Source organism: Aegilops tauschii, chromosome 1 (assembly GCF_002575655.3).
Source record: "Aegilops tauschii subsp. strangulata cultivar AL8/78 chromosome 1, Aet v6.0, whole genome shotgun sequence".
NCBI classification, from domain to species: Eukaryota; Viridiplantae; Streptophyta; class Magnoliopsida; order Poales; family Poaceae; genus Aegilops; species Aegilops tauschii.
Window position 1 is genome coordinate 79,276,527 of NC_053035.3, and position 26,303 is coordinate 79,302,829.

At 43.9% G+C, this 26,303-nt stretch overlaps 2 protein-coding genes across 2 annotated transcripts; one reads left to right on the forward strand and one right to left on the reverse strand.

Moving 5' to 3' along the window:
- Nucleotides 1-5,409: 5,409 nt before the first annotated feature.
- LOC109760713 (uncharacterized) lies at nucleotides 5,410-9,202 on the forward strand. The gene is made up of 10 exons (XM_020319520.4): nucleotides 5,410-5,663; nucleotides 6,261-6,330; nucleotides 6,531-6,662; nucleotides 6,750-6,810; nucleotides 6,888-6,966; nucleotides 7,071-7,155; nucleotides 7,739-7,795; nucleotides 8,077-8,187; nucleotides 8,468-8,538; nucleotides 8,752-9,202. Exons 1-10 carry the CDS (start codon nucleotides 5,557-5,559, stop codon nucleotides 9,098-9,100), a joined length of 1,122 nt encoding a protein of 373 aa, XP_020175109.1. The 5' UTR covers nucleotides 5,410-5,556; the 3' UTR covers nucleotides 9,101-9,202.
- A 120-nt stretch (nucleotides 9,203-9,322) lies between these two features.
- Nucleotides 9,323-12,486, reverse strand: LOC109760712 (serine carboxypeptidase 2). The gene is made up of 5 exons (XM_020319519.4): nucleotides 12,046-12,486; nucleotides 11,418-11,950; nucleotides 11,108-11,334; nucleotides 9,869-9,974; nucleotides 9,323-9,573 (listed from the first exon to the last, which is right to left on the reverse strand). The coding sequence occupies exons 1-5, from the start codon at nucleotides 12,428-12,430 to the stop codon at nucleotides 9,409-9,411; spliced, it is 1,416 nt and encodes a 471-aa protein (XP_020175108.1). The 5' UTR covers nucleotides 12,431-12,486; the 3' UTR covers nucleotides 9,323-9,408.
- Between the last annotated feature and the right edge of the window lie 13,817 nt (nucleotides 12,487-26,303).

The window sequence follows — 26,303 nt, forward strand, 5'->3', positions numbered from 1 at the left end:
CTCTCTTAAATATCAGTCCAGTAAGACATATAGCCACGCCGTAGAACAGGTTCTCGGGCGCCATTAATGGAGACGTTGGGAGGGAGGTGCGCGGCGGGTAGCGGTCAAAGGGCTCTCCTCCCGATGAGCACGCGCAGGGGTCTGATCGCACGCCTCCCGTACTCAAATAGCTACCCCGCACGACACCTTCTAGCCAATAAAAAAAGTGGACGTGTGGCGGCACGTAATTGGTAAGTAAAACGCCCACGGTTTTAATAATACTTGTGTTTCCGATTTGTAACGTGACAGCACTTGTTTCAAAATGACTTTGTGGATTGTTAATGTGTGCGCCTTTGCAAATCGTAGAGAAAAATTACCACAACATGTTGGTGCCATGTCATGACATCATGCCAAGTTTCATGATTTTCAGACGTGTTTTGGATTTACAGGAATTAAAAAAAATTCTCAATCTTTCCGGCCGAGCCACGACGGCCAGATGTTTGAATTTCATTCTCATTTCTTGCATAGGACCTAGAAATTCACCCAAGGACACACATGTGATTTTTCAAACAACTTTGGTGCACTGGAGCCTGTGCTTGTAGTTCAAATTTGAATTATGCACATTAAATGCGCAGAAACTCAATTAATGTATAAAAAAGGCCAAACGAACCCGGAATAATTCCAAAATTTAGCATGATACTTCTATTTGGTCTAATCTGCCATTATACAAAAAATAAGGCGGGAGAAGGCAGTGTACGTATGTCGTTTACCACACGGAGGTGACACGTTCCCTCTCAGAACCAAGCGCCTTCTTGAGGGAAGCTCCGGTTTGCAAGAAGATTACACCAAAGGTTGTCCCAATTCGGCCAAAAAATTTACTGCAGCATGTTGGTGCCATGTCATGACACCATGCCAAGTTTCATAATTTTCAGCCGTGTTTTGGATTTACAGGAATTAAAAACCAAGTTTCTCAATCATTCCGGCCGAGCCACGACGCCCAGATGTTTGAATTTCATTCCCATTTCTTGCATGGGACCTATAAATTCACCCAAAGACACACATGTGATTTTTCAACAAACTTTGGTGCATTGGAGCATGTGCTTGTAGTTCAAATTTGAATTATGCACATTAAATGCCCAGAAACTCAATTAATGCATAAAATGCCAAACGAACCTGGAATAATTCCAAATTTAAACACGACACTCATGTACTAGTTGCATGTTCACTGTACGTAAATGTTCTAGCAATTCAAACACCACCCTTTCCCTCCGTAACACCATTTTGTCTTTCAAAACATAATGAAAAAATCAGGTATACCACAAACAGTTTACTAGAAAGAATCGTGTGGGATGCGATATAAAATATCTTGGCGCACCGTATTGTCTGGCTTACGCAGGAAGCTTCGTCGTCTACAGTCCACCGCCCCCGCTTGAACCACACTTGCGCGCCAGTTTCTCGCGGCACCGAGCGAATTTTTTTTGCCACCGCGGAAATATCTATCTCCCCGCCACCTCCCTCCTACCAAAAGCCACATTTCGACTGTTCCTCCTTGCTTTCCAAGTTCAAACCTTCACTGGTGCTTACTGGCAGCTCAACCTCCTCGCCGGCGACCCTTCTTCTTGCAGTGCGCCTCCTCGCCGGCTACCCTTCTTCTTGCAGCGCCGCTTCCTTGCCGGTGACCCTTCTTCTTGCAGTGCCGCCTCCTCGCCGACGACTCTTCTTCTTGCTGCGCGGCCTCCTCGCCGCCGACCCTTCTTCTTGCTGCGCGGTCTCGTCGATATGGTCAGGTAATCCACACCCCACCCACACCATCCTCCTCCTTTCCCGTCCCACATGCCCCGACCGACGGAGCGACACCTTCCACCGAAATCACTGCCCCCTCCTCCAATTAAGCGCCGCCCACATCCATTTTGCACGCAGTATAACGTGGAGCTCAGTAGCATGCGGCCGCACGCGCGAATGAGGTCTCTATGGCTGCCCTGCGTGTCGACCGCCAGATCTTAGAGGAGCACCTCGTCTTCGAGGCCACCGTCGACACCGCCATGCGGTTGTCTACTTTAAAATACAGTTCATGATGTTTTCTCAAGGCTACCGCTAGTGCCTTCTAGTGATTTGTCCTCTGTAATGTTAATATGCAATCTGATGTTCAGTTAACAGTTTGGTCCTCTGAAATGTAATGTTTAGTTAACACTTTGGTCCAATAATTTCTACATTTCGTAGTACTGTTCTCAAGCATTCTTTGTTTTTTAACTGTCTTATCTTCTAGTACACGTTTTTATTCTACAATGTCGTGCTCAGTTAACTATTTTGGTTCATTTGGTCTGCTGTCCATTTAACTGTTTGGTTCAGTTCTGCAATTTGATTTTCATTTGCTGTGGGTACAATTTTGTATTGTTATGCATGTGACACCAATCGAATTTGGCTGTACTCAATACATATTCTACTGATAGTATGGCAACTCTCAGTTAACCTGATCAAGATCTTCCTTATGTGTGTTGCAGGGAAACAATGGGAGACACTGCGGTTTACCATCGAGGTTTGTTCAAGCAGGGTCCTTTGGCTAATAGCACATTATTGTGCAGTTGCAGGAATCATTCTAATATTTAGGTTTTTTACAATTTGGTCTTGCACATGTAGGTCCTGCTGTCAGAGGCTTAGACCCACTGTTCGACCCATTTTGCATATGGGGAAATGAGATGTCCATGAATATCAGTCAAGTCAAGAAACTCAGAAAGATTATTAGGATAAATAAACTTGCAACTAATAACAGCAAGATCTTTGTTTGTACAATGAAGAAGACATCAGTCAACTATAGGATGGTACCAACTCTTTTACCTTGTTTTTACCCCTTGCGCCATTTCAAAATTTACAACAGCGATTTATGCATAGCTTTGTTTTCAGTACTTTTCAAGTCCACCGATGATTACCTCTCAAACCACCTGCATGGTCAAGAGGCGAGGAAGGTATTCATTAACACCCACAGTACAATATTGAAGTCTTGCTGAAGAGGACGAAGGTTGGGCGGGCAATTATCCATAGCCACTGGCCTAAAGTTGCAAGGACATTCAACATCACTGAAGGCTCAATATTTGCCTTCCGCTTCTGCAGTTTCCCAGATGAGATTCATCTGTCTATTTACCGTGTATGATGCTACTTTCCAAAGGTTTTTGATGCTGCATGTGAAACTTGTTGTTGTTGTGTAATGGCGTAACTGAGTGCCGAAGCTATCTGATGTAATTCGATTATGAAATCCTAGTTGCTTTTATACGGATATGAAATATCTGGCGTGTTTTATAAGAAATATCAGTTTGATTAGTACATGGATTATCAATAATAGGCTAATTATCCTGCTTATTGGGGTTTTCTATTGCAGACGGTTACTCAGATAACACCGTGGGCGATGAACTCAAACAACCCGCACGGTTTCTAGAAAGTAGGCATGTTCGATCAACTAACAATCACACATGGCTTCCGGCAGCGAATTGTTTGTGTTAGGCCACCTTGCACAAACGTTTCCACACAAAGAACTGTGTGTGATATACATACCTACGAAAATGTTTTTCTAGGATTCACCGTGTGGGATGTACATACCTACGGAAATGATTTTCTGGGATTCACCGTGTGGGATGTACATACCTACGGAAATGATTTTCTGGGATTCACCGTGTGGGATGTACATACCTACGGAAATGATTTTCTGGGATTCACCGTGTGGGATGTACATACCTACGGAAATGATTTTCTGGGATTCACCGTGTGGGATGTACATACCTACGGAAATGATTGGGTTTCGATGCCTCGCCCGATCGCATACGGCCCCAGCCTGGGTCCCAGGAGGGCCTATCCCCGACGATTTCTGGGTCGTGTGGGAAGGACCCCCCTATCGCCCACACTCACTTGGCGATGGTTCCAAATGCCGTCGCGGAAAGGGGTTAAAAACCGTTTGTTTAGCACGTCGCTGTACCAGTGAATGGCTGGAATTTTACGGGCTGAAATGTTAGGAGAAACACATCTAACCTAGACACCGCGAGCGAGAGAAAGGAGAGATGTCAACCTGGCCACCAACATCACCCGGGTTCTTTCGCCTCCGTCGGCTGCTCCGGCAGCGGGGGGAGGGAGGGGAACCTCGTGATCTTGTCCCGCATCCATCTAGCAATCTAGGTTTTCTTAATTAGGGTCTTTGGTTGTCCATGGCTTTAGCTCTGACGATGGCAATGGCGGCGAAGAATAAGGTTCCTCCCGATCCTCCTCGAGTGCGAGGGATCTCACTATTGTTGGTATTTGATCTGGGACATAGTGTCCGCTTCGTCTGGATTCTTTCATGTTTGGGGAGGGGTGCTTTGTGTGTATTGTTCATGGCACTGGGGTGAAGACGTGGAGTTCAGTTGTGTAGGTGTGTCTTCGACAGATCTTGTTGGATTTGGTTGGTTTTGGTCTCTAGTGGATCTTCTTGAATCCGGTGAACGCTCATAATCTTTGGAGTATTTGTAGGCCCTTCTCAACTTTTTTATCTGGAGCGATGATTTTCTATGCAGTTAGCAGCGTTTTCTGGTCTACAGCCTGACTTCCCGGACAATGCTTCTATGAACCTTTGGGTTTAAACAAGTGTGCTCCGTCGGCGGGACATAGTTGACAACGAGCTTTTCACATGGTGTGCCGCTAGTAGATGCGAAGAAGACTTGGGACACCCAAAGATTTGAATTATTTTATTTTTCTACAAGTGTGTGTTTTTAGGACATGTGATACTTAGTACTCCGTTAATAATTTTTAATAGTCATTTTTAACTTTATAAGCAAAAAATATCAACATGCAAAACACCAAAAAATAAAAATAAAATACATTTTATGATTAGGTTTAACCAATTTTAATTTATGGATATTGATATATTTCACTATAAATTTGATTAAAGTTTGAAAATGTTTAATTTTTCGAAAAACTATACTCTCTCCATTCCATTACAATCTGCATTATAAATGGGTTGGTTCAACCTAGCCTGGGTTATAGGGGCCAGGCACGACCCACGCAGGCATGCTAAGTACACAGGTCGTGCCGTGTCGGCACGAGTGCTGCCCTTCCTGGCGCGAGCACGGTCCCCTCTTACACAGATCGGCACGGGTGACCCGTTTAGCCCGCTGGTCCGCGTAGAATTCAGCCTATAGGGCTGCTTTGGACCTATATTCAGCCTATCAGGATGTATAAATAAAATAAAGGAATAATTAAACGGGCCGTGTTGTGCCTGCACTCATGCCCACCTCACGGCCCTAGGCGCGCCACATGCCAGACGCACGCCCTGATTATAAAGTGTCGGGCCAGGCCCACAACGGGCCAGGCACACGGGCTATTGGGCCGGCACGCTAGGTTTGTTTTTATGTACTACTAAAAAAACCTGCCTAAAACCTTCCAAAAAAAACTCCTACCTAAAACCTTTCCTAGAAAAGGGCAAAAAGGTCAACCGCCGCCGGCTACTGCTGCTGCGAACACAGGCTTTTTCCCAGCCCCACGGTTGGGGGGTCGCTTGCATCACACCCACGCCGCCTCCGAAAAGCGCCGCAAATCCGTCCCAGCTGCGCGGCTTCCATGGCTGCCGCGGCGGCTGCAGGGGACTCCGGCGAGCAGCCGCTGCTCCACCTCAAGCTCGCCTTCCTCGCCCTGGAGCCCCCCGCCTGCGTCCTCACCCTCGCCAGGTACATCCCACACCACACTAATCCCTTTTGTGGGTAGCACATATCAAACTTCCTGCGCCACCTATGCGTTAGTAATCGGATCCTCGATTGGCGATTGCCGCTGCTGGTTCAGTGGCTTGCTGCTCCTAATTCGGCCGTTTTGGCGCATACGCCATGCTCTGCTTCTGTGCAGTAGGCTAGTAGCAGAGGTAAGATTATACGGCAAACACATTACACATGTAACAGTGTGGGTTGATGCTCAGGAGAATGCATGTCAGAAAGCTTTTCTGGCATGTTTTTCTTTGTCGATTTCTTTTTAATCTCTTGTTACTGTTTGTATGATTTTTCTTCTGTAACACACATTTAGTTGTATGGTTTCGGGGTTCTACCGAAATACTAGCTCTCTAGAACACGGTCGATTGAAATAGCTAACAAGGATATCCATGATCAGCACCTGTTAAATTTCACACAAAGATACGAAAATGCGTCGAGGGATTCATATGGATTTAAATGTACAAATAAGTTCAAACGAGACATAGTACTTCATTTTCCTTTTTGAGTTTTTGTTTTAAAAAGTATGGTGATATTTATTTATATTTTCATATTTGGTTTATGCAGAAAGGCTGGTGGAGGTTCTGTCACGCCACATGTTCAAAATTTTATTTTGGAGAACTGTGTTGGCACTAATGTAAAATACCTTTCACTATTTCATATCACAAAACTTATGCACTAAAATAACCATGATATACATTAAAATTCTATATGAAAAAATAGAATTGAAATTTAATGCAGTTGAGGCTGCACTACAGTGATGCGCTGTAATAGTTTTCTTGTTATTGGTCAGTTTTTCTTCCTGTTGCTGGTCTAAAGCATTGTGTACTCACACAGGTAGGGGGAGGTCCAGATTGTACATATGTGAAAACTATTCTTAAAAAGGTTATAGCTGAGGCGGAATTATCGTCAGATATTGTGATTGATGAACTCTATGAGGAATTTGGCCGTTGTATGTCGTCAAGGGCAGTATGTGGACCTCATTTTGTAGTGCATCTCAATAATCGAGTATTGACATGATGTACTGAAGTAGTCCATTTTGCGGTTTGTGCGCAGAATAACCCAGAGCTTAGCCTGGCCAAGATCTACAAGGAGATATCTTTTCTTTCTCCTGCATGTGAGTTATTAATTTTGAACATTTCTCTTACAAATTTGCACAGGTAATTAATTATAACAATTTATTTATTTATGTAGATGAGAATGTATCCTCGAATCCAGTAAGTTTGGTTGCTCGATTATTATGTTCTACTAACATGCTCGAAGGGGATACAGGGTACAATGGCTCTAAATCTTGAAATACATGTATTCATATATTCTGTTAAGCTACTTCCATATTATATGATTCATTCAGGTCAGTGGGCATTTTTATTCTTGCAGGTGCTGTCTTTGGCCATCAAGTTTATTCTTATCTGAGTTTATTCTTTCATTCCCAGAACTTTTCGCCAAAAAATGCTGCTTTGAGGTAAAATTGTTGTAGCTGTGACTTTGAATAAGATTTACATAAATAATTTAAACTCAAGCGTATTTATGGAACATGTTATGCTCTTGCATACTGGCCTTGCATTCTATTTTCTGCCATCATATAGCATTTTAGATACATTCACTGATATGCATATTATGCAGAGGATTAGCAAATTGAGGCTGTGAGCTCTTGCCCTTTGTAGAGAACCACTATCAAGGCTCGATTTGCACATTTTTAAGTATGTTTCTTGGCATTCAATACAAATATTGTTGTACTAAGTGTGTGCTTGTGGTTGTGCACGCATTGTACTGCCTTTTGCACCCCCAAACAAATCTGAACATGTGTTAGTCGGTTGCATCTCCGGCAAGTCAAGCCTTTTATTGCTTCCATGTTTATGTTCAGCTTTTGCTTGAGCAATTAGATAGGCTGCAGTGGGGGCTTTTCGTTGTTAAATTTAGCGTATTTTTAACTGCCTGACATAGTTACATACTTAGACGTTTGGCCGTCAAAGGTAAAAACTCAAGAATGTGTTATTGACAAATTTAATATGTGATTGTTTTTCTTATGTTTCCATGATAAGCAGCTAGGTTCTGGTGTTGGTTTGGTTGGTGTATGTCTAAACCATGTTGGTGCTTCCAAGGTATGAGCTTATAATGACAAGTCTCTGTTCAAGTAAATGGTTATCTTTCTGCGAAACATGGTCGTCATAAAAATTTCTTGTCTTTCCCGGTGAAAAGGGTGAGGTAAATATACTAACATAATTAATCCTTCAAATTTAAATTTCACAACAATTTGATAACCTAAGCTATGAGTGATTTATGCCATGAACTATCCATGCAACAAAGTTCATAAACTTCTTCCAAGGTGAAACACTGATAGGAAAAGGAACACATGTAATACAGAATGTGTGTGATTATGCAGGTTATTCTTACTGATGGTGATGCATCTACACTAACAAACATGAAGGCAAACATGGAAATGAATAACTTACACATTGAGGATTCTCAACTAGTAAAAGAAAGCAAGAATAAGGTTTGTTCAATTTCTTAAGTTAATATCAGATTGGTTTCAGTACATTTCTGTTTGTAAAAAATAATATGATTTTAGCATTCTGGTTGGTGTAGCATATAGATAGCGCTACCTCAGATACATTTGTTAGATAATGTATGCATGATTATATGCATAATGTCTTCTGTTAATCAAGAGGAGTGGCACCATTATCCCGCTTGGTGGTACTTACCCACAAGACCACAGCTTTGGATGAATGCATTTTTTTGCCTAAACTTTAATCTTACTATACCCTGGCATGTAGGTAGAGTGCAAATATCTTTCCTGGGAAGAAGCGTGTGAAAGCGATTTAAGAGACTACCAGAGAGACATAGTGTGAGTATTGTATGTTCTTTTTGTATTGTTAACCTTTGATTATTATTATTTTGTTAAACCGTTGGTTCCTGAAACTAATTTCAAATTTAAGCACTACTCTAAGAACCTTATTGGGCCTGTTAGAGAATGAGTAGCCTACTTCCGAAGTGGATAACAGCACATTTTCCTGCTGTTCATGCTTCTGCGTATCATTTACCCTCTGTCTCTTGCCAGTCTTGGTGCAGACATTATATACAACCCGTCCTGCGTGCCCCACCTGGTACGAGTACTTTGTATGCTACTTAGAGGCGATGATGGACGACATGAAAGTGTCAATGCGGCAACCAACGGAGAAATTGGTGACGAAGTATCTGGGACCACCGCAACCGGAGGTCCTGTGGCCTATATCGCCACGGTCATTCGGAATGCAGACACTTTCAATTGCTTTGCCAAGGCAGCTGCTGATGCGAAGTTGTCTGTTGTCAACATTACCAGCAGCGCAGCTCCATCCAGTTTTCTTCCTTACATGATCTCATATGATAGATCGAGCGTGCAACTTCTTAAGATTACACTATTATCCTAAGTTGCTGGTGAGTGCAGCTCCTGTCAGTCTGTTTTGACGTTGCTACTTAAACGTTTATTGCAGAGACATCAATCTTATCGGAATATCAGTCGTTCGTATCAAGTCTGTCCTAAAGTGTTTCCTTCCTGTGTTCTTTTGTGCTTTGTGCTGGTGCTCTGTGTCCATATTCTCGATAAATCGCCGCATTATGTGCATATATACTAGCTATCCAGGAAAAAGTAGTTAAGAAGCATCTATTGCTTTATTGATGATCACTCTTGTTTTTTTCACATCCAGATTACTACTATTTGACTTCCATCGCTTTGTTGTTAAGCCAGCGTCGCATTTTTGGTCTGGCCTGGCATGGGCTTGCCCTGCAGGAAGTACTGAAACAGTACGAGCGCTTGCCGCGGGCGGTGCAGAGGAACCTCATGGCCCGCACCTCTGACGGACACCAGTGTAAGGCCCTTGTACACCTGGCTCCAACCGCCAACCTGGTAAAAAAAAATCCATCACACTAACACTAGTTAATTATGTGTGTGACGTGTACTAGTAGTTAATAACACACACTAATGTGACATCTAAATGTCTGCTGGCGTGTCGCATGCAGGAGTGTAATCTCCATTCGGCCATGTGAATCGAATTAACCAAGCTAAGAAAATGATAGGAGAAGGTAGATAATATTTTCACGTGTCCTGTTATGTAGTCTATTTGCATGCCAGCCAGGGCATCTCAATGATTCTATTGATGTTACTGCTTTGCAAAAGAGTTGAGTGGGATGATGCTGACCTCCTGGTCGTCATACCAAGGGTGCCAACTGGTGGTAGTTGGAAGACCCAGAGCACCGATGGAGTATCTCGTTGCTGTCAAGGGGACTACCGCGTCCGTGTCGCCGCTGCGAAATAAACACGACAACATTAATGTCAAAATGCTTACGGAAGGTAAGTGAAATGTGCGACACGCAGCGGCTGATAGATCAACAACAACGTCAGCTCCCTTGTCTTTCTAAATGAAAACACATGTCCCATGGGCATCTTCTTTGCATGACAGCAACCCTACAAGTTGCAAACTTGAGAGCTGCGGATGCCCGGGGTCCAGTTGGATCTTAATTTTGAGCTGACGGGTCAACAGGGGAATGTAATTCATAAATGTGGATAATTCAACTGGCTGATGATGTCTGATGACTCATCAGTGATGTGATGTACATCAGTGTAGTGTTGTCTTAGCATGTACTCCCTCTTGTTTTTATTTACTCTACATATTAGTTTTGTCTTGAGTCAAACTTTGTGAACTTTGACTAAATTTATATAAAAGAAAAATATCAACATTCAATCATTCATAATACCAAATCAATACCATTAGAACCATCATAGAATATGTTTTCACATCATATATATTTTGTTATTGTCAAAGTTTATGTTGATTTCTGTAAACTAGATAAAACTTTATAAAGTTTGACTTAGGTCAAAGCTGATATGCAGAGTAAATAAAAATGAAGTGAATACTGTTTTTGTGAAAAGGAGATTTACCCCTGGCCTCTGCATCATTCTTAGCATGTGCTGTTACCAGGAACTATGCCAAAAAATATGTGTTATTATCAATGGAAGAGAACAAAATGTCCTGAAACTCAAGCAGAGTCTGATCATTGATTCAGATGCATCACGTATAAGCCGGTGCATACGCAGATGACATGGGATTTTAACCGATAGATTCCTAATGAAATACTATAGCAAATTTCGCCAAAACAAAATACCTAGCCAGATACTCCCTCCGTCCAAAAAAGCTTGTTTCTCAAATGGATGTATCTAGCACCAAGTAGTTAGTGCTAGATACATTCATTTGAGGGATAAGCTTGTGGTGCTAGATACATTCATTTGAGACACAAGCTTTTTCGGATGGAGGGAGTAGTTGATAAGAGATTACCGAAGCAAACGTGTAGTATTCCCGCAAAATAAAAATAATAATATAAGGTACTTCAGTTAAGAAATGCTGGAATGCATTATTAGACTGAACAAGGAATGATCTGACCTGAAGACCCAAATCCTTAGGCCAGCTGCAATAAGCTCCCTGTAAATGGGAAGCATGGACCTCGGAGCATCATGCCAGTGGGTGTTAATGGTGTCGCTGCAGGTCGTCCACGTGTAGTTCATGGCACCGGTGACGTTGGCGTGGAGGGCCATCTGCACGTCCCGCCGGTTGTAGTACGCCGTCGAGTACCGCTCCGTGCACGGGTCGTACGATCCAGTCAGCCATGGCTGCAGCACACACGCACGGCGTTTCGTCACTTCAAAAAGCAGCATGGGGTACGCACGCACGGAGTCTGTGTCAGGATGCTCACGTAGCGCCCCCTGGGCCGCCGCTGGCTCAAGGAGGACGACGAGGTGATGTTGCAGACGGGCGTGTAGAGGCTGTACATGTCGATGTTGCCCTGCTCCGCCGTGGCGACGTCCGTGGCGGCATCGCACGCCGGCGAGGGGTGGATGAAGGAGTCGTGGAGGCAGGCCTCCGTGAGGCGTTGGTAGGTGTCGTCGGAGACGAGCCCGTGGTTCCACCAGAACTCGAAGGTCCCCACGTAGTCGTGGTAGTCGTCGATGAGGCCGTTGCCGACCATGAAGCCCTTGAGGTTGATGACGGGGTTGCTCGCCCGGTGGACCAGCTGCGACAGCTCCGGGACGTAGTGCCCCGCGTAGCTCTCGCCGGCGATGTAGAAGTCGCGGTACTTGTAGTGCGGGAACCTCTCGAACCACTTCGCCAGGAAGGCGTACGAGTCGTGCGCCGTTCTGTTGTCGCCGGAGGTGTAGATGTCGGAGGAGGTGTTGGTGTACGAGAACCCCACGCCGGCCGGCGAGTCCAGGAACAGCACGTTGGCCACTGCAAGTTGTTCACAATTCATTCTCCGCCATTAGAAGCGCAGCAGATAAACCAGTGAGCTACCGTCGATCAAGCAATAGTGACTGGACACCTACCTTTGTTCCAGCGATACTCGTTGAGGACGAGGCCGGCGCCGCGAGGCGTGACGCGGAACGCTCCGAGCTCCTCCGACGCGCCGTAGGCGACGGAGGAGCAGCCGGGCCCGCCGTTGAGCCACAGCACGAGCGGCGCCGGCTGGGCGTCCTCGGGCGCCTCTTGCAGCAGATAGAACAGCGACCGTCCGGCGGCCTCGTCCACCGTGATGTAGCCGGAGTACATGTCGAAGTCCACGGCCGGCTGCCCGGGCAGCCGGGCTATGCGGTCGGCGGCATGGCCGCTCGCGGCGGCTGGCCGGAGGAGGCACGTCAGCGCCGCCAGGAGCACCGCCACCGCAGCTGCTGGAGCTGGAGCCGGGGGGAGACGACGGGTCATAGTTCTCATGCTTACTGAAGAAACTGTGTTGCAGTCGGTACAGTTGCTTGTAGAGAAGCGGGAATACGGTGAGAATAAATAGAGGGTTTGATTGATGTCGTTGTTTGGTTTGGACCGCACGCTTTGCTGAAGTTATCTTCTTTTTTCTTTTGATTGATTTCAGTTTATTGAGCTAGCGTGACCGCGACGGAGAAAGAAATTAAGAGGAGGATTGTGACATTGTCAATTCGGTTACCAGACGGTCAGAGGAAAGGGACATGGAGGATAAGAAACTGTATGGGTTGCCTGGAAGCAATTCTGGCCAGCTTGTGATTTCGTTTCTAATCATTGGCATGATTAGCGCGTGTAAAAGGACTTATATAGGTTTATATAAATATTACTCCCTCCGTTCCAAAATAGATGACCCAATTTTATACTAACTTTAGTAATGATTTTCCATGCGGGAATTTAAAAGATTGATTTTGGATGAATTGTGTATGAAAGAAAGGATACGAAATCAGAAAGGATATGAATAATGTAAAAATGTTTCATATGCATGGTGAGTGAGCAAAGAGTATCAACGTAATAACTACGACAGAAACAATAGATTAAGGGAAGGATTGTGACATTGTCATTTCGGTCACAAAGACATTCAGGCCCTGTTTGGTTCAGCTTTTATCAACGGATTCTGATGTCGCACAGCAGAATCTGAACCAAAGGGCGAACCCAGCAGAATTCGATTCCAGAAATCCGCTGCCAAAATCTGAACCAAAAGCGAAAGCAGCCCAGGACGTGCTTTCCAAAACCTGATTCCGCTGCGGGCCAAAATCTGAAAAAGCTGTATCAGCTGGTTTGCCAAATGACCTACATTTTTTTCACATCAGATTTTCCACAGCTGTTTTTCCATAGCAGATTTTTCACAGCTGCTTTTAAAAATCCACAGCCGAACCAAACAGGGCCTCAGAGCCAGAGGAAAGGACATGGAAGATAAGAAACTGTGTCGATTGCCTTTTTTGACGACGATAACTGCCACACGTGTAGGTGTTAAGGGGTCTGCCCACACGTTTTGTGTGGTGTCTAAGAGGACCAGCCCACACGCCTACGTGTGGGCAAAACAACTAGCGTCCGCACACCTCTTTTTTTTTCTTGCGCTCCCTCTCACACGTCTACGTGTGGGCAAAATGCATAACGCCCACACGACCTCTCTCAACCACCTACCTCACGGTCCCGCACGCCCCGCGTGACAGTCACCACGCGTCTCCGCAGTTGCCATGATCCGGACCCTCTTCAATGTCCGTTTAACTGCAGTTGCCATGTCGCTGAACTACTGTTGCCATGTCGGACAACTACAGTTGCCATGGTTGCTCAACTACAGTTGCCATCTCAGATCAAGTGCCAGATGCCATTTTGGACAACTGCAGTTGTTGCCATGTATGGTCTGGTTTACTATAGTTGCCATGATTTGAAAACCTTAGGAGTTGCCACCTACTAACACTAAGTAGTTGCCATGTATGGTCGGATTTACTACAGTTGCCATGATTTGAAAACCTTAGGAGTTGCCACCTACTAACACTAGACAGTTGCCGTGTAGCGCTACAAAAGAGACATGACAAAACAACATATTCAGGTAAAAGAGAGAGTTGCCATCTGCTTACAAGCACACTAGGGCAGTTGTCGTGTACCCTGCAAAACACATGACAAATGACATGTTTGGGTAAAAAAAAAGAGAGAGTTGCCATTTGCTTACAAGCGCGCTAGGGCAGTTGCCATGTACACTGCAAAACGCATGGCAACTGGCAGCTTGGTGTGGAGAGAGGAGACGAGCGTGTGGGCGAGATGGCAAATACCCACACACCAGCCCTTGTGCATGAGTAAAAACTGACGTGTGGGTGAACTGCTAAACGCCCACACACCGGCCCCTCCGTGTGATAAAACGGACGTGTGGGCGACCGAATGAACGCACACACATCAGCCCAGTGGCACCACAAATATGCCAAGATTTGTGCACTTACAAACGGACGCGAATCCACGCGTGTGGGCGAGATGCAAACGCCCACACGTGTGGGCGTTAGTGTTTCCGTTTTTTTAAGTAACTGTGTCGATTGCCTAAAAGCAACTATACAACATAAAGTCAGTTTGAGCGTTAACTTTTCGTATCGGCAGATCGTGGGCCGCTCGTTCGCGCTGCCATTCGTGTAATCGACAGCCCACTTCGTTGTATACTTCGTGTATAGCCCAGCCCATGTTGCAGTATATGTTTTTATGAAGCGGCGTATCTCGCGCGACCTGGTCCCACCACCGTTTGTTTTGCCAGTAAAAATCGAGAGTAGTTACTGTGGCTCTGACTTACCATTTCTCTGTCTGCCTTCTCTTCTCCTTCCTTATCACCTCGTCTCCTCCGCCGCCAGGTTCTATCCCGTGGATTTGCCGTCCTCTTGAAGCTAGCAGCCGTAGCGAGAGACTCACTGGGACGCATTCCCCATTTGAACAGTTGGGGAAGATGCGAGCTGTATTTTCTTGATTCTGACCTCCTACAGCTCTAGGTCAAGCTTCCTGGTAAGCTCTCCTTCAATCTCCCAAATGGTATATCTTGAGTATATGTTTTATCCATCCCGTTTTCTTCCTTATCAGTCGAAGATTTTTTTAATATATTTTATTCAAAATCTAGGTTACACTAGTTATAAATTTTCGAGATTTTGTGATGAACCCTAGATTATCCAGTTTTTGGGCGTGTGGTCAGAAATTCCTAAATAGTGAGTTCACAATGATTGAATATTGAAGATTCGTTGATGTAATTGCATTCGAAGTAATTAAGTTACCGTTTCCATTTACACTTGCAAAAATCTTATTGAATATCAAAGGAATCTAAATAGGGTATTGTTTATTATGTGCAATGTTATATGTGTTAGGGAACGTAACATGCAATTTTAAAAATTTTCATACGATCACGCAAGATCTAGCTATGAGATGCATAACAACGAGAGGGGGAGAGTGTGTCCACGTACCCTCGTAGACCGAAAGCGTTAGCTTAACGCGGTTGATGTAGTCGAACGTCTTCTCGATTCAACCGATCAAGCACCGAACGTACAACACCTCCGAGTTCTGCACACGTTCAGCTCGATGACGTCCCTCGAACTCTTGATCCAGCAAAGTGTCGATGAAGAGTTTCGTCAGCACGACGGCGTGGTGACGGTGATGGTGAAGTGATCCGCACAGGGCTTCGCCTAAGCACTACGACAATATGGCCGGAGGAGTAAACGATGGAGGGGGCGCAACACATGGCTAGGAATAATTGATGTGTGTTAGAGGCGCCCCCGCCCCTGTATATAAAGGAGGGAGAGGGGAGGAGGCCGCCCTAGGGGCGCCCCAAGTGGCAGGAGTCCCACTTGGGCTCCTAGTCCAGTTCGGCCCCCCTTTCCTTTTACCGGAGGGGGAAAGGGGAAAGGAGATGGAGAAGGAGAAGGAAAAGGGGGGCGCCGCCCCTTCCCCTAGTCCAATTCGGACTCCTCCCTTGAGGGGCGCGCGCCACCCCTTGTGGGCTGGCCTGCCTCCCTCCTATGGCCCATGTGACCCATATTTTCCCTCGGGGGGTTTTCGGTAACCCCCCGGTACTTCGATACGTACCTGATACATTCCGAATCCGAAACACTTCTGGTGTCCGAATACTATCGTCCAATATATCAATCTTTACCTCTCGACCATTTCGAGACTCCTCGTCATGTTTGTGATCTTATCCGGGACTCCGAACAATCTTCGGTCACCAAAACACATAACTCATAATACAAATCATCATCGGACGTTAAGCGTGCGGACCCTACGGGTTCGAGAACTATATAGACATGACCGAAACACCTCTCCGATCAATAACCAATACCGGAACCTGGATGCTCATATTGGTTCCCACATATTCTACGAAGATCTTTATCGGTCAAACCGTAATGACATCATACGTCATTCCCTTTGTCATCGGTATGTTACTTGCCTGAGTTTCGATCGTCGGTATCTTCATACCTAGTTCAATCTCATTATCGGCAAGTCTCTTTACTCGTTTCGTAATGCATCATCCCGCAACTAACTTATTAGTCACATTGCTTGCAAGGCTTATCATGATGTGCATTACCGAGAGGGCCTAGAGATACCTCTCCGATACTGGGAGTGACAAATCCTAATCTCGATCTATGCCAACCCAACAAACACCTTCGGAGATACCTATAGAGCATCTTTATAATCACCCAGTTACATTGTGACGTTTGATATCACACAAGGTATTCCTCCGGTATCCGGGAGTTGCATAATCTCATAGTCAAAGGAATATGTATAAGTCATGAAAAAGGAATAGCAATAAAACTTAACGATCATTATGCTAAGCTAACGGATGGGTCTTGTCCATCACATCATTCTCCTAATGATGTGATCCCATTCATCAAATGACAACACATGTCTATGGTTAGGAAACTTGACCATCTTTGGTTAACGAGCTAGTCTAGTAGAGGCATACTAGGGACACCGTGTTTTGTCTATGTATTCACACATGTATCAAGTTTCCGGTTAATACAATTCTAGCATGAATAATAAACATTTATCATGATATAAGGAAATATAAATAACAACTTTATTATTGCCTCTAGGGCATATTTCCTTCAGTCTCCCACTTGCACTAGAGCCAATAATGTACATTACATTGTAATGATTCTAACACCCATGGAGTCTTGGTGCTGATCATGTTTTGTTCGTGGAAGAGGCTTAGTCAACGGGTCTGCCACATTCAGATCTGTATGTATTTTGCAAATCTCTATGTCTCCCTCCTTGACTTGATCACGGATGGAGTTCAAGCGTCTCTTGATGTGTTTGGTTCTCTTGTGAAATCTGGATTCCTTCGCCAAGGCAATTGCTCCAGTATTGTCACAAAAGATTTTCGTTGGACCCGATGCACTAGGTATTACACCTAGATCGGATATGAACTCCTTCATCCAGACTCCTTCATTCGCTGCTTCCGAAGCAGCTATGTACTCCGCTTCACACGTAGATCCCGCCACAACGCTTTGCTTGGAACTACACCAATTGACAGCTCCACCATTCAATATAAATATGTATCTGGTTTGCGACTTAGAGTCATCCGGATCAGTGTCAAAGCTAGCATCGACATACCCATTTACGATGAGCTTTTTGTCACCTCATAAATGAGAAACATATCCTTAGTCCTTTTCAGGTACTTCAGGATGTTCTTGACCGCTGTCCAGTGATCCACTCCTGGATTACTTTGGTACCTCCCTGCTAAACTTATAGCAAGGCACACATCAGGTCTGGTACACAACATTGCATACATGATCGAACCTATGGCTGAGGCATAGGGAATGACTTTCATTTTCTCTCTATCTTCTGCAGGGGTCGGGCATTGAGTCTGACTCCACTTCACACCTTGTAACACAGGTAAGAACCTTTTCTTTGACTGATCCATTTTGAACTTCTTCAAAAGTTTATCAAGGTATGTGCTTTGTGAAAATCCAATTAAGCGTCTTGATCTATCTCTATAGATCTTGATGCCCAATATATAAGCAGCTTCACCGAGGTCTTTCATTGAAAAACTCTTATTCAAGTATCCTTTTATGCTATCCAGAAATTCTATATCATTTCCAATCAACAATATGTCATCCACATATAATATTAGAAATGCTACAGAGCTCCCACTCACTTTCTTGTAAATACAGGCTTTTCCAAAAGTCTGTATAAAACCATATGCTTTGATCGCTTCATCAAAGCATATATTCCAACTCCGAGATGCTTGCACCAGTCCATAAAAGGATCGCTGGAGCTTACACACTTTGTTAGCACCTTTAGGATCGACAAAACCTTCTGGTTGCATCATATACAACTCTTCTTTGAAAAATCCATTAAGGAATGCAATTTTGACGTCCATTTGCCAGATTTCATAATCATAAAATGCGGCAATTGCTAACATGATTCAGACAGACTTAAGCATCGCTACGGGTGAGAAAGTCTCATCGTATTCAACTCCTTGAACTTGTCGAAAACCTTTCGCAACAAGTCGAGCTTTGTAGACAGTAACATTACCATCAGCGTCAGTCTTCTTCTTGAAGATCCATTTATTCTTGATGACTTGCCGATCATCGGGCAAGTTAACCAAAGTCCATACTTTGTTCTCATACATGGATCCCATCTCAGATTTCATGGCCTGAAGCCATTTTGCGGAATCTGGGCTCATCATCGCTTCCTCATAGTTCGTAGGTTCGTCAAGGTCTAATAACATGACTTTCAGAACAAGATTACCGTACCACTCTCGTGCGGAACGTACTCTGGTTGACCTACGAGGTTCGATAGTAACTTGATCTAAAGTTTCATGATCATCATCATTAACTTCCTCAGTAGTTGGTGTAGGCATCACGGGAACGGTTTTCTATGATGAGCTACTTTCCAATTCGAGAGGAGGTACAATTACCTCATCAAGTTCTACCTTCCTCCCACTCACTTCTTTCGAGAGAAACTCGTTCTCTAGAAAGGATCCATTCTTAGCAACAAATATCTTGCCTTCGGATCTATGATAGAAGGTGTACCCAACAGTTTCTTTTGGGCATCCTATGAATACACATTTCTCCGATTTGGGTTCAAGCTTATCAGGCTGAAGCTTTTTCACATAAGCATCGCAACCCCAAACTTTAAGAAACGACAGCTTAGGTTTCTTGCCAAACCACAGTTCATACGGTGTCGTCTCAACAGATTTAGATGGTGCCCTATTTAACGTGAATGCAGTTGTCTCTAATGCATAACCCCAAAACGATAGTGGTAAATCGGTAAGAGACATCATAGATCGTACCATATCTAATAAAGTACGGTTACGACGTTGGGACACACCATTACGCTGTGGTGGTCTAGGTGGCGTGAGTTGTGACTATTCCACATTGTTTTAAATGAAGACCAAACTCGTAACTCGAATATTCGCCTCCGCGATCAGATTGTAGAAACTTTATTTTCTTGTTACGATAATTTTCCACTTCACTCTGAAATTCTTTGAACTTTTCAAATGTTTCAGACTTGTGTTTCATTAAGTAGATATACCCATATCTGCTCAAATCATCTGTGAAGGTCAGAAAATAACGATACCCCCCTCGAGCCTCAACACTCATCGGACCGCATACATCGGTATGTATTATTTCCAATAAGTCAGTGGCTCGCTCCATTGTTCCGGAGACCGGAGTTTTAGTCATCTTGCCCATGAGGCATGGTTCGCAAGCATCAAATGATTCATAATGAAGTGATTCCAAAAGTCCATCTGCATGGAGTTTCTTCATGCGCTTTACACCAATATGACCTAAACGGCAGTGCCACAAATATGTTGCACTATCATTATCAACTTTGCATCTTTTGGCATCAATATTATGAATATGTGTATCACCATGATCGAGATTCAAAAAAATAGACCACTCTTTAAGGGTGCATGACCATAAAAGATATTACTCATATAAATAGAACAACCATTATTCTCTGATTTAAATGAATAACTGTCTCGCATCAAACAAGATCCAGATATAATGTTCATGCTCAACACTGGCACCAAATAACAATTATTTAGGTCTAAAACTAATCCCGAAGGTAGATGTAGAGGTAGCGTGCCGACGGAGATCACATCGACCTTGGAACCATTCCCGACGCGCATCGTCACCTCGTCCTTAGCCAATCTTCGTTTAATCCATAGCCCCTATTTCGAGTTGCAATATGAGCAACAAAACCAGTATCAAATACCCATGCACTACTACGAGCATTAGTAAGGTACACATCAATAACATGTATATCAAATAAACCTTTGTTCACTTTGCCATCCTTCTTATCCGCCAAATACTTGGGGCAGTTCCGCTTCCAGTGACCAGTCCCTTTGTAGTAGAAGCACTCATTTTCAGGCTTGGGTCCAGACTTGGGCTTCTTCCCGGGAGTGACAACTTGCTTCCCATTCTTCTTGAAGTTCCCCTTCTTCCCCTTTCCCTTTTTATTGAAACTAGTGGTCTTGTTAACCATCAACACTTGATGCTCTTTCTTGATTTCTACCTCCGCAACTTTGAGCATAGAGAAGAGCTCGAGAATTGTCTTATCCATCCCTTGCATATTATAGTTCATCACGAAGCCTTTGTAGCTTGGTGGCAGTGATTGAAGAACTCTGTAAATAACACTATCATCCGGGAGATTAACTCCCAGCTGAGTCAAGTGGTTATGGTACCCAGACATTCTGGGTATGTGTTCACTGACAGAACTGTTCTCCTCCATCTTGCAGCTATAGAACTTGTTGGAGACTTCATATCTCTCAACTCGGGAATTTGCTTGAAATATTAACTTCAACTCCTGGAACATCTCATATGGTCCATGACGTTCAAAACGTCTTTGAAGTCCCGATTCTAAGCCGTAGAGCATGGCACACTGAACTATAGAGTAGTCATCAGACCGCGTCTGCCAGACGTTCAAAGCGTCTACATTAGCGGGAGGGGGCTTTTCACCTAGCGATGCATCAAGTACATAATTCTTTTGTGCAGTAATGAGGATAATCCTCAAGTTACGAACCCAGTCCGTGTAGTTGCTACCATCATCTTTCAACTTAGCTTTCTCTAAGAACGCATTAAAATTCAAGGGAACGGTAGCACGGGCCATTGATCTACAACATAGATATGCAAAAACTATCAGGACTAAGTTCATGATAAATTAAGTTCAATTAATCATATTACTTAAGAACTCCCACTTAGATAGACATCCCTCGAGTCATCTAAATGATCACGTGATCCATATCAACTAAACCATGTCTGATCATCACGTGAGATGGAGTAGTATTCAATGGTGAACATCTCTATGTTGATCATATCTACTATATGATTCACGTTCGACCTTTCGGTCTCTAGTGTTCCGAGGCCATGTCTGTACATGCTAGGCTCATCAAGTTTAACCCGAGTATTCCGCACGTGCAAAACTGTCTTGCACTCGTTGTATGTGAACGTAGAGCTTATCACACCCGATCATCACATGGTGTCTCGGCACGATGAACTATCGCAATGGTGCATACTCAGGGAGAACACTTATACCTTGAAATTTAGTGAGGGATCATCTTATAATGCTACCGCCGTACTAAGCAAAATAAGATGCATAAAAGATAAACATCACATGCAATCAAATTATGTGACATGATATGGCCATCATCATCTTGTGCCTTTGATTTCCATCTCCAAAGCACCGTCATGATCTCCATCGTCACCGGCTTGACACCTTGATCTCCATCGTAGGGTCGTTGTCGTCTCACCAACTATTGCTTCTACAACTATCACTAATGCATAGTGATAAAGTAAAGCAATTACATGGCGATTGCATTTCATATAATAAAGCGACAACCATAAGGCTCTTGCCAGTTGCCGATAACTTTTACAAAACATGATCATCTCATACAATAACATATATCACATCATGTCTTGACCATATCACATCACCACATGCCCTGCAAAAACAAGTTAGACGTCCTCTACTTTGTTGTTGCAAGTTTTACATGGCTGCTATGGGCTTCTATTAAGAACCGTTCTTACCTACGCATCAAAACCACAACGATGTTTCGTCAAGTTTGCTGTTTTAACCTTCAACAAGGACCGACCGCAGTCAAATTCGATTCAACTAAAGTTGGAGAAACAGACACCCGCCAGCCATCTTTATGCAAAACAAGTTGCATGTCTATCGGTGGAACCGGTCTCATGAACGTGGTCATGTAAGGTTGGTCCGGGCCGCTTCATCCAACAATACCGCCGAATCAAAACAAGATGTTGGTGGTAAGCAGTATGACGACCATCGCCCACAACTCTTTGTGTTCTACTTGTGCATATCATCTATGCATAAACCTGGCTCGGATGCCACTGTTCGGGAACGTAGCATGCAATTTCAAAAAATTTCCTACGCTCACGAAATATCTATCTAGGAGATGCATAGCAACGAGAGGGCGAGAGTGTGTCCACGTACCCTCGTAGCCCGAAAGCGGAAGCATTAGCTAATGTGGTTGATGTAGTCGAACGTCTTCTCGATTCAACCGATCAAGCACCGAACGTACGACACCTCCGAGTTCTACACACGTTCAGCTCGATGACGTCCCTCGAACTCTTGATCCAGCGAAGTGTCGAGTGAGAGTTTCGTCAGCACGACGGCATGGTGACGGTGATGGTGAAGTGATCCGCGCAGGGCTTCGCCTAAGCACTACGACAATATGACCGAAGGAGTAAACAGTGGAGGGGGGCGTCGCACACGGCTAGGAACAATTAATGTGTGTTAGAGGCGCCCTGATACGTCTCCAACGTATCTATAATTTTTGATTGTTCCATGCTGTTATATTATCAATCTTGGATGTTTTATAATCATTTTATAGTCATTTCATATCATTTTTTGGTACTAACCTATTGACATAGTGCCAAGTGCGAGTTGCTGTTTTCTACATGTTTTTGACATCGCAGGAAATCAATACTAAACGGAGTCCAAATGCAACGAAACTTTACGGAGATTTTTTTTGGACCAGAAGACACCTAATGGGCCAAGGCTGCACCTGGGGGGGTGCTCCGAGGAGAGCACAACACACTAGGGTGCGCCAGGAGGCCCAGGCGCGCCCTGGTGGGTTGTGCCCACCTCGGGTGCCCCCGGACCGCCTCTTTGCTCTATAAATACCCCAATATTCCAGAAACCCTAGGGGAGTCGACGAAAATCAATTCCAGCCGCTGCAGAGTCTAGAACCACCAGATCCAATCTAGACACCATCACGGATGAGGTTCACCACCTCCATTGGTGCCTCTCCGATGATGCGTGAGTAGTTCTTTGTAGACCCGCGGGTTCGTAGTTAGTAGCTAGATGGCTTCCTCTCTCTCGTTTGATTCTCAATACAATCGTCTCTTGAAGATCCATATGATGTAACTCTTTTTGTGGTGTGTTTATTGGGATCGGATGAACTTTGAGTTTATGATCAGATCTATCTTTTTATATCCATGAAAGTATTTGAGTTTCTTTGATCTCTTTTATGCATGATTCCTTATAGCCTCGTATTTCTTCTCTGATATTTGGGTTTTGTTTGGCCAACTTGATCTATTTATCTTGCAATGGGAAGATGTGCTTTGTAGTGGGTTCGATCTTACGGTGCTTGATCCCAGTGACAGAAGGGGAACCGACACGTATGTATCGTTGCTACTAAGGATAAAACGATGGGGTCTATCTCTACATAGATAGATCTTGTCTACATCATGTCATCGTTCTTATTGCATTACTCCATTTCTCCATGAACTTAATACACTAGATGCATGCTGGATAGCGGTCGATGTGTGGAGTAATAGTAGTAGATGTAGGCAGGAGTCGGTCTACTAATCTTGGACGTGATGCCTATATAATGATCATTGCCTGGATATCGTCATGAGTATTTGAAGTTCTATTAATTGCCCAACAGTAATTTGTTTACCCACCGTTTGCTATTTTTCTCGAGAGAAGCCACTAGTAAAACCTACGGCCCCCGGGTCTCTTTCTCATATCATTTGCCTTGGCGATCTATTTTCCTTTGCTTTTATTTCCAGATCTATTAAACCAAAAATACAAGAATACCTTGCTGCAATTATTCTCATTTATTTTATTTGGCGTTCGATCTATCAATCTACTACAATTTTACTCATGTCTGTTTGCCTATCTTGAGGCGCCGTTACCCGAAAGGGATTGACAACCCCTTTAATACGTCGGGTTGCGAGTAGTACATGTGCCGTTTATGTGTTGTTGCTTTGTTCTCCTACTGGTTCAATAACCTTGGTCTCATCACTGAGGGAAATACCTACCGTCGCTGTGCTGCATCACCCCTTCCTCTTTGGGGAAATACCGACGTAGCTTCAAGACGCATCAAAAGGAATTTCTGGCGCCGTTGCCGGGGAGGATCTTCAACATATACCAGGTTCCGAATCACAAATATCATCTCCTCGCAATTTACATTATTTTTCATTTGCCTCTCGTTTTTCTCTCCCCCACTTCACAAAAATTTGCCGTTTTATTCACCCCTCTTTTTCGTTTGCCGTTTTCTCGTCAGATCTATCCTTTGCTTGCAATCATGAGTGATTTCGGTATGACACCAACAGATGATGGCCTAACTCCTAAGATGGGACGTCTGGGCAATCTGGATGCTAAAACTTTTATCTTGGGCAAGGAAATGTTATGGGAAAAGAACGTATCCAAGAATTTTTCAATAGTGTTGGAAATTTAAGTCTTGATGATACTCCTGTACTTAATGTAGCGACCCGACCCGAATGGATCGAAGTCTCTGTGCTCAAGTGTCATCCCTGGATCGGTATGCTGACACACAGTACTCGAGAATTTATAACAGAGGTAAATCACATGTATAAAGTAACGTAAATACTATTACCTCAATCCAAATAGCGGAAGTAACAACAAAGTTGTGGAGTCCCAACAACACCAACGGCAAAGTTGAGTGTAGACATCGTAACCCTAACGTATCACTTACTCGTCATAAGAATCCTGCAACATGAGACGTTGCAGCCATGTAGGTCAGTACATTGAATGTACTAGCAAATTCACACTGTAGAGCAATGCTGAATAATGGCTATCACTACATGCATATTTGGCTGGTGGAGGCTCTAAGTTTAATTTTTTGCATAAAGCTAATTTTTTCCTACAAAAAAGGAATAATTTTTCATTCACAACCAAGTTGATGCCATTATTGAGAAGGTTCCTCCAACTCAATCCCAAAATAATAATATTAACCCAACAAATTCATTAAGGAAAGTGATGATATCAACCAATAATTCAAATACCAGATACTCAAGATGTCCATAACCGGGGACACGGCTAATCATGATTAGTTTGTACACTCTGCAGAGGTTTGCGCACTTTTCCCCACAAGACTCGATCTCCTCCGTTGAATTTCTCGCACTACATGGTGTTTGAGAAACGGATGATCGAGACACAGTCTTTACGAAGCATTAACTCTTTACTCTGGGTAGACAGTACCACCTACTTTCCCCTACATCTGCTAGCCTACCACTAAAAGAGGTCACACAACATATTCAACTATGCCAGAGCCCATAATGGCTTGTGGCTGCACACGGAAGTTTCTAGCATGAATAATCTTATGATCCCTTTGAGCCTGGGTGGCATTCCATAGGGTGATCACACGGGTACTCTAGGATCCCCTTGGCAAGCCCTGGGTTCTCCAGTTGCCCGGGCAAACCACTGGGTGCTCCAGGGTGCCCCAACCATCCCACCCAGATGTGTATTAAAGTAGCCATATTAAGTTTCCCTTAGTTATTATATCTCTTGCAACTTTCATGAATCTCATATACCAGTCCCCGTCTACGAGCATGGCTAAGCAATATATGACACAACGAATATTCCATGGGTGTTTCAAAAAGGTAATAGGTTCCTACCTCATCAACTACATAGCAATAACCACATGTACCCAAATCCTACTCATGCAAATATTTGAGGGGTGTATCTAATGCAAGTAAAACTGGGAATAGGAAGAGTATGATCGAAGTGTGAACTTGCCTTGTACTGTTGATGAATATTCGTCGCACTCATAACTCCTGATAGTTCTACTCGTCAGACTCCGATCAATCTATCGTAAGCAAGCAATTGCATACATAAGCACTCATGCAAAGGAATCGAAGAAAAGATCTCGAAAAACTTCGAAAACAATCAATTAACTTTTGCAACAGAAAACAATTTCTAACAGTGCAAAAATTGGGTGGATTTGGTCTTATTAGAATGTTTAGGTCAACAGCTTCGATTTGCAAAAAGAATCAACTAAATCGGAGTTACGAAACTCAAGTTCTGGGCAAAAGAAGTTAAAATTCAAAACTGTTTGAAACCGAATTTTAAACTTTTAAAAACATGTTTAAGT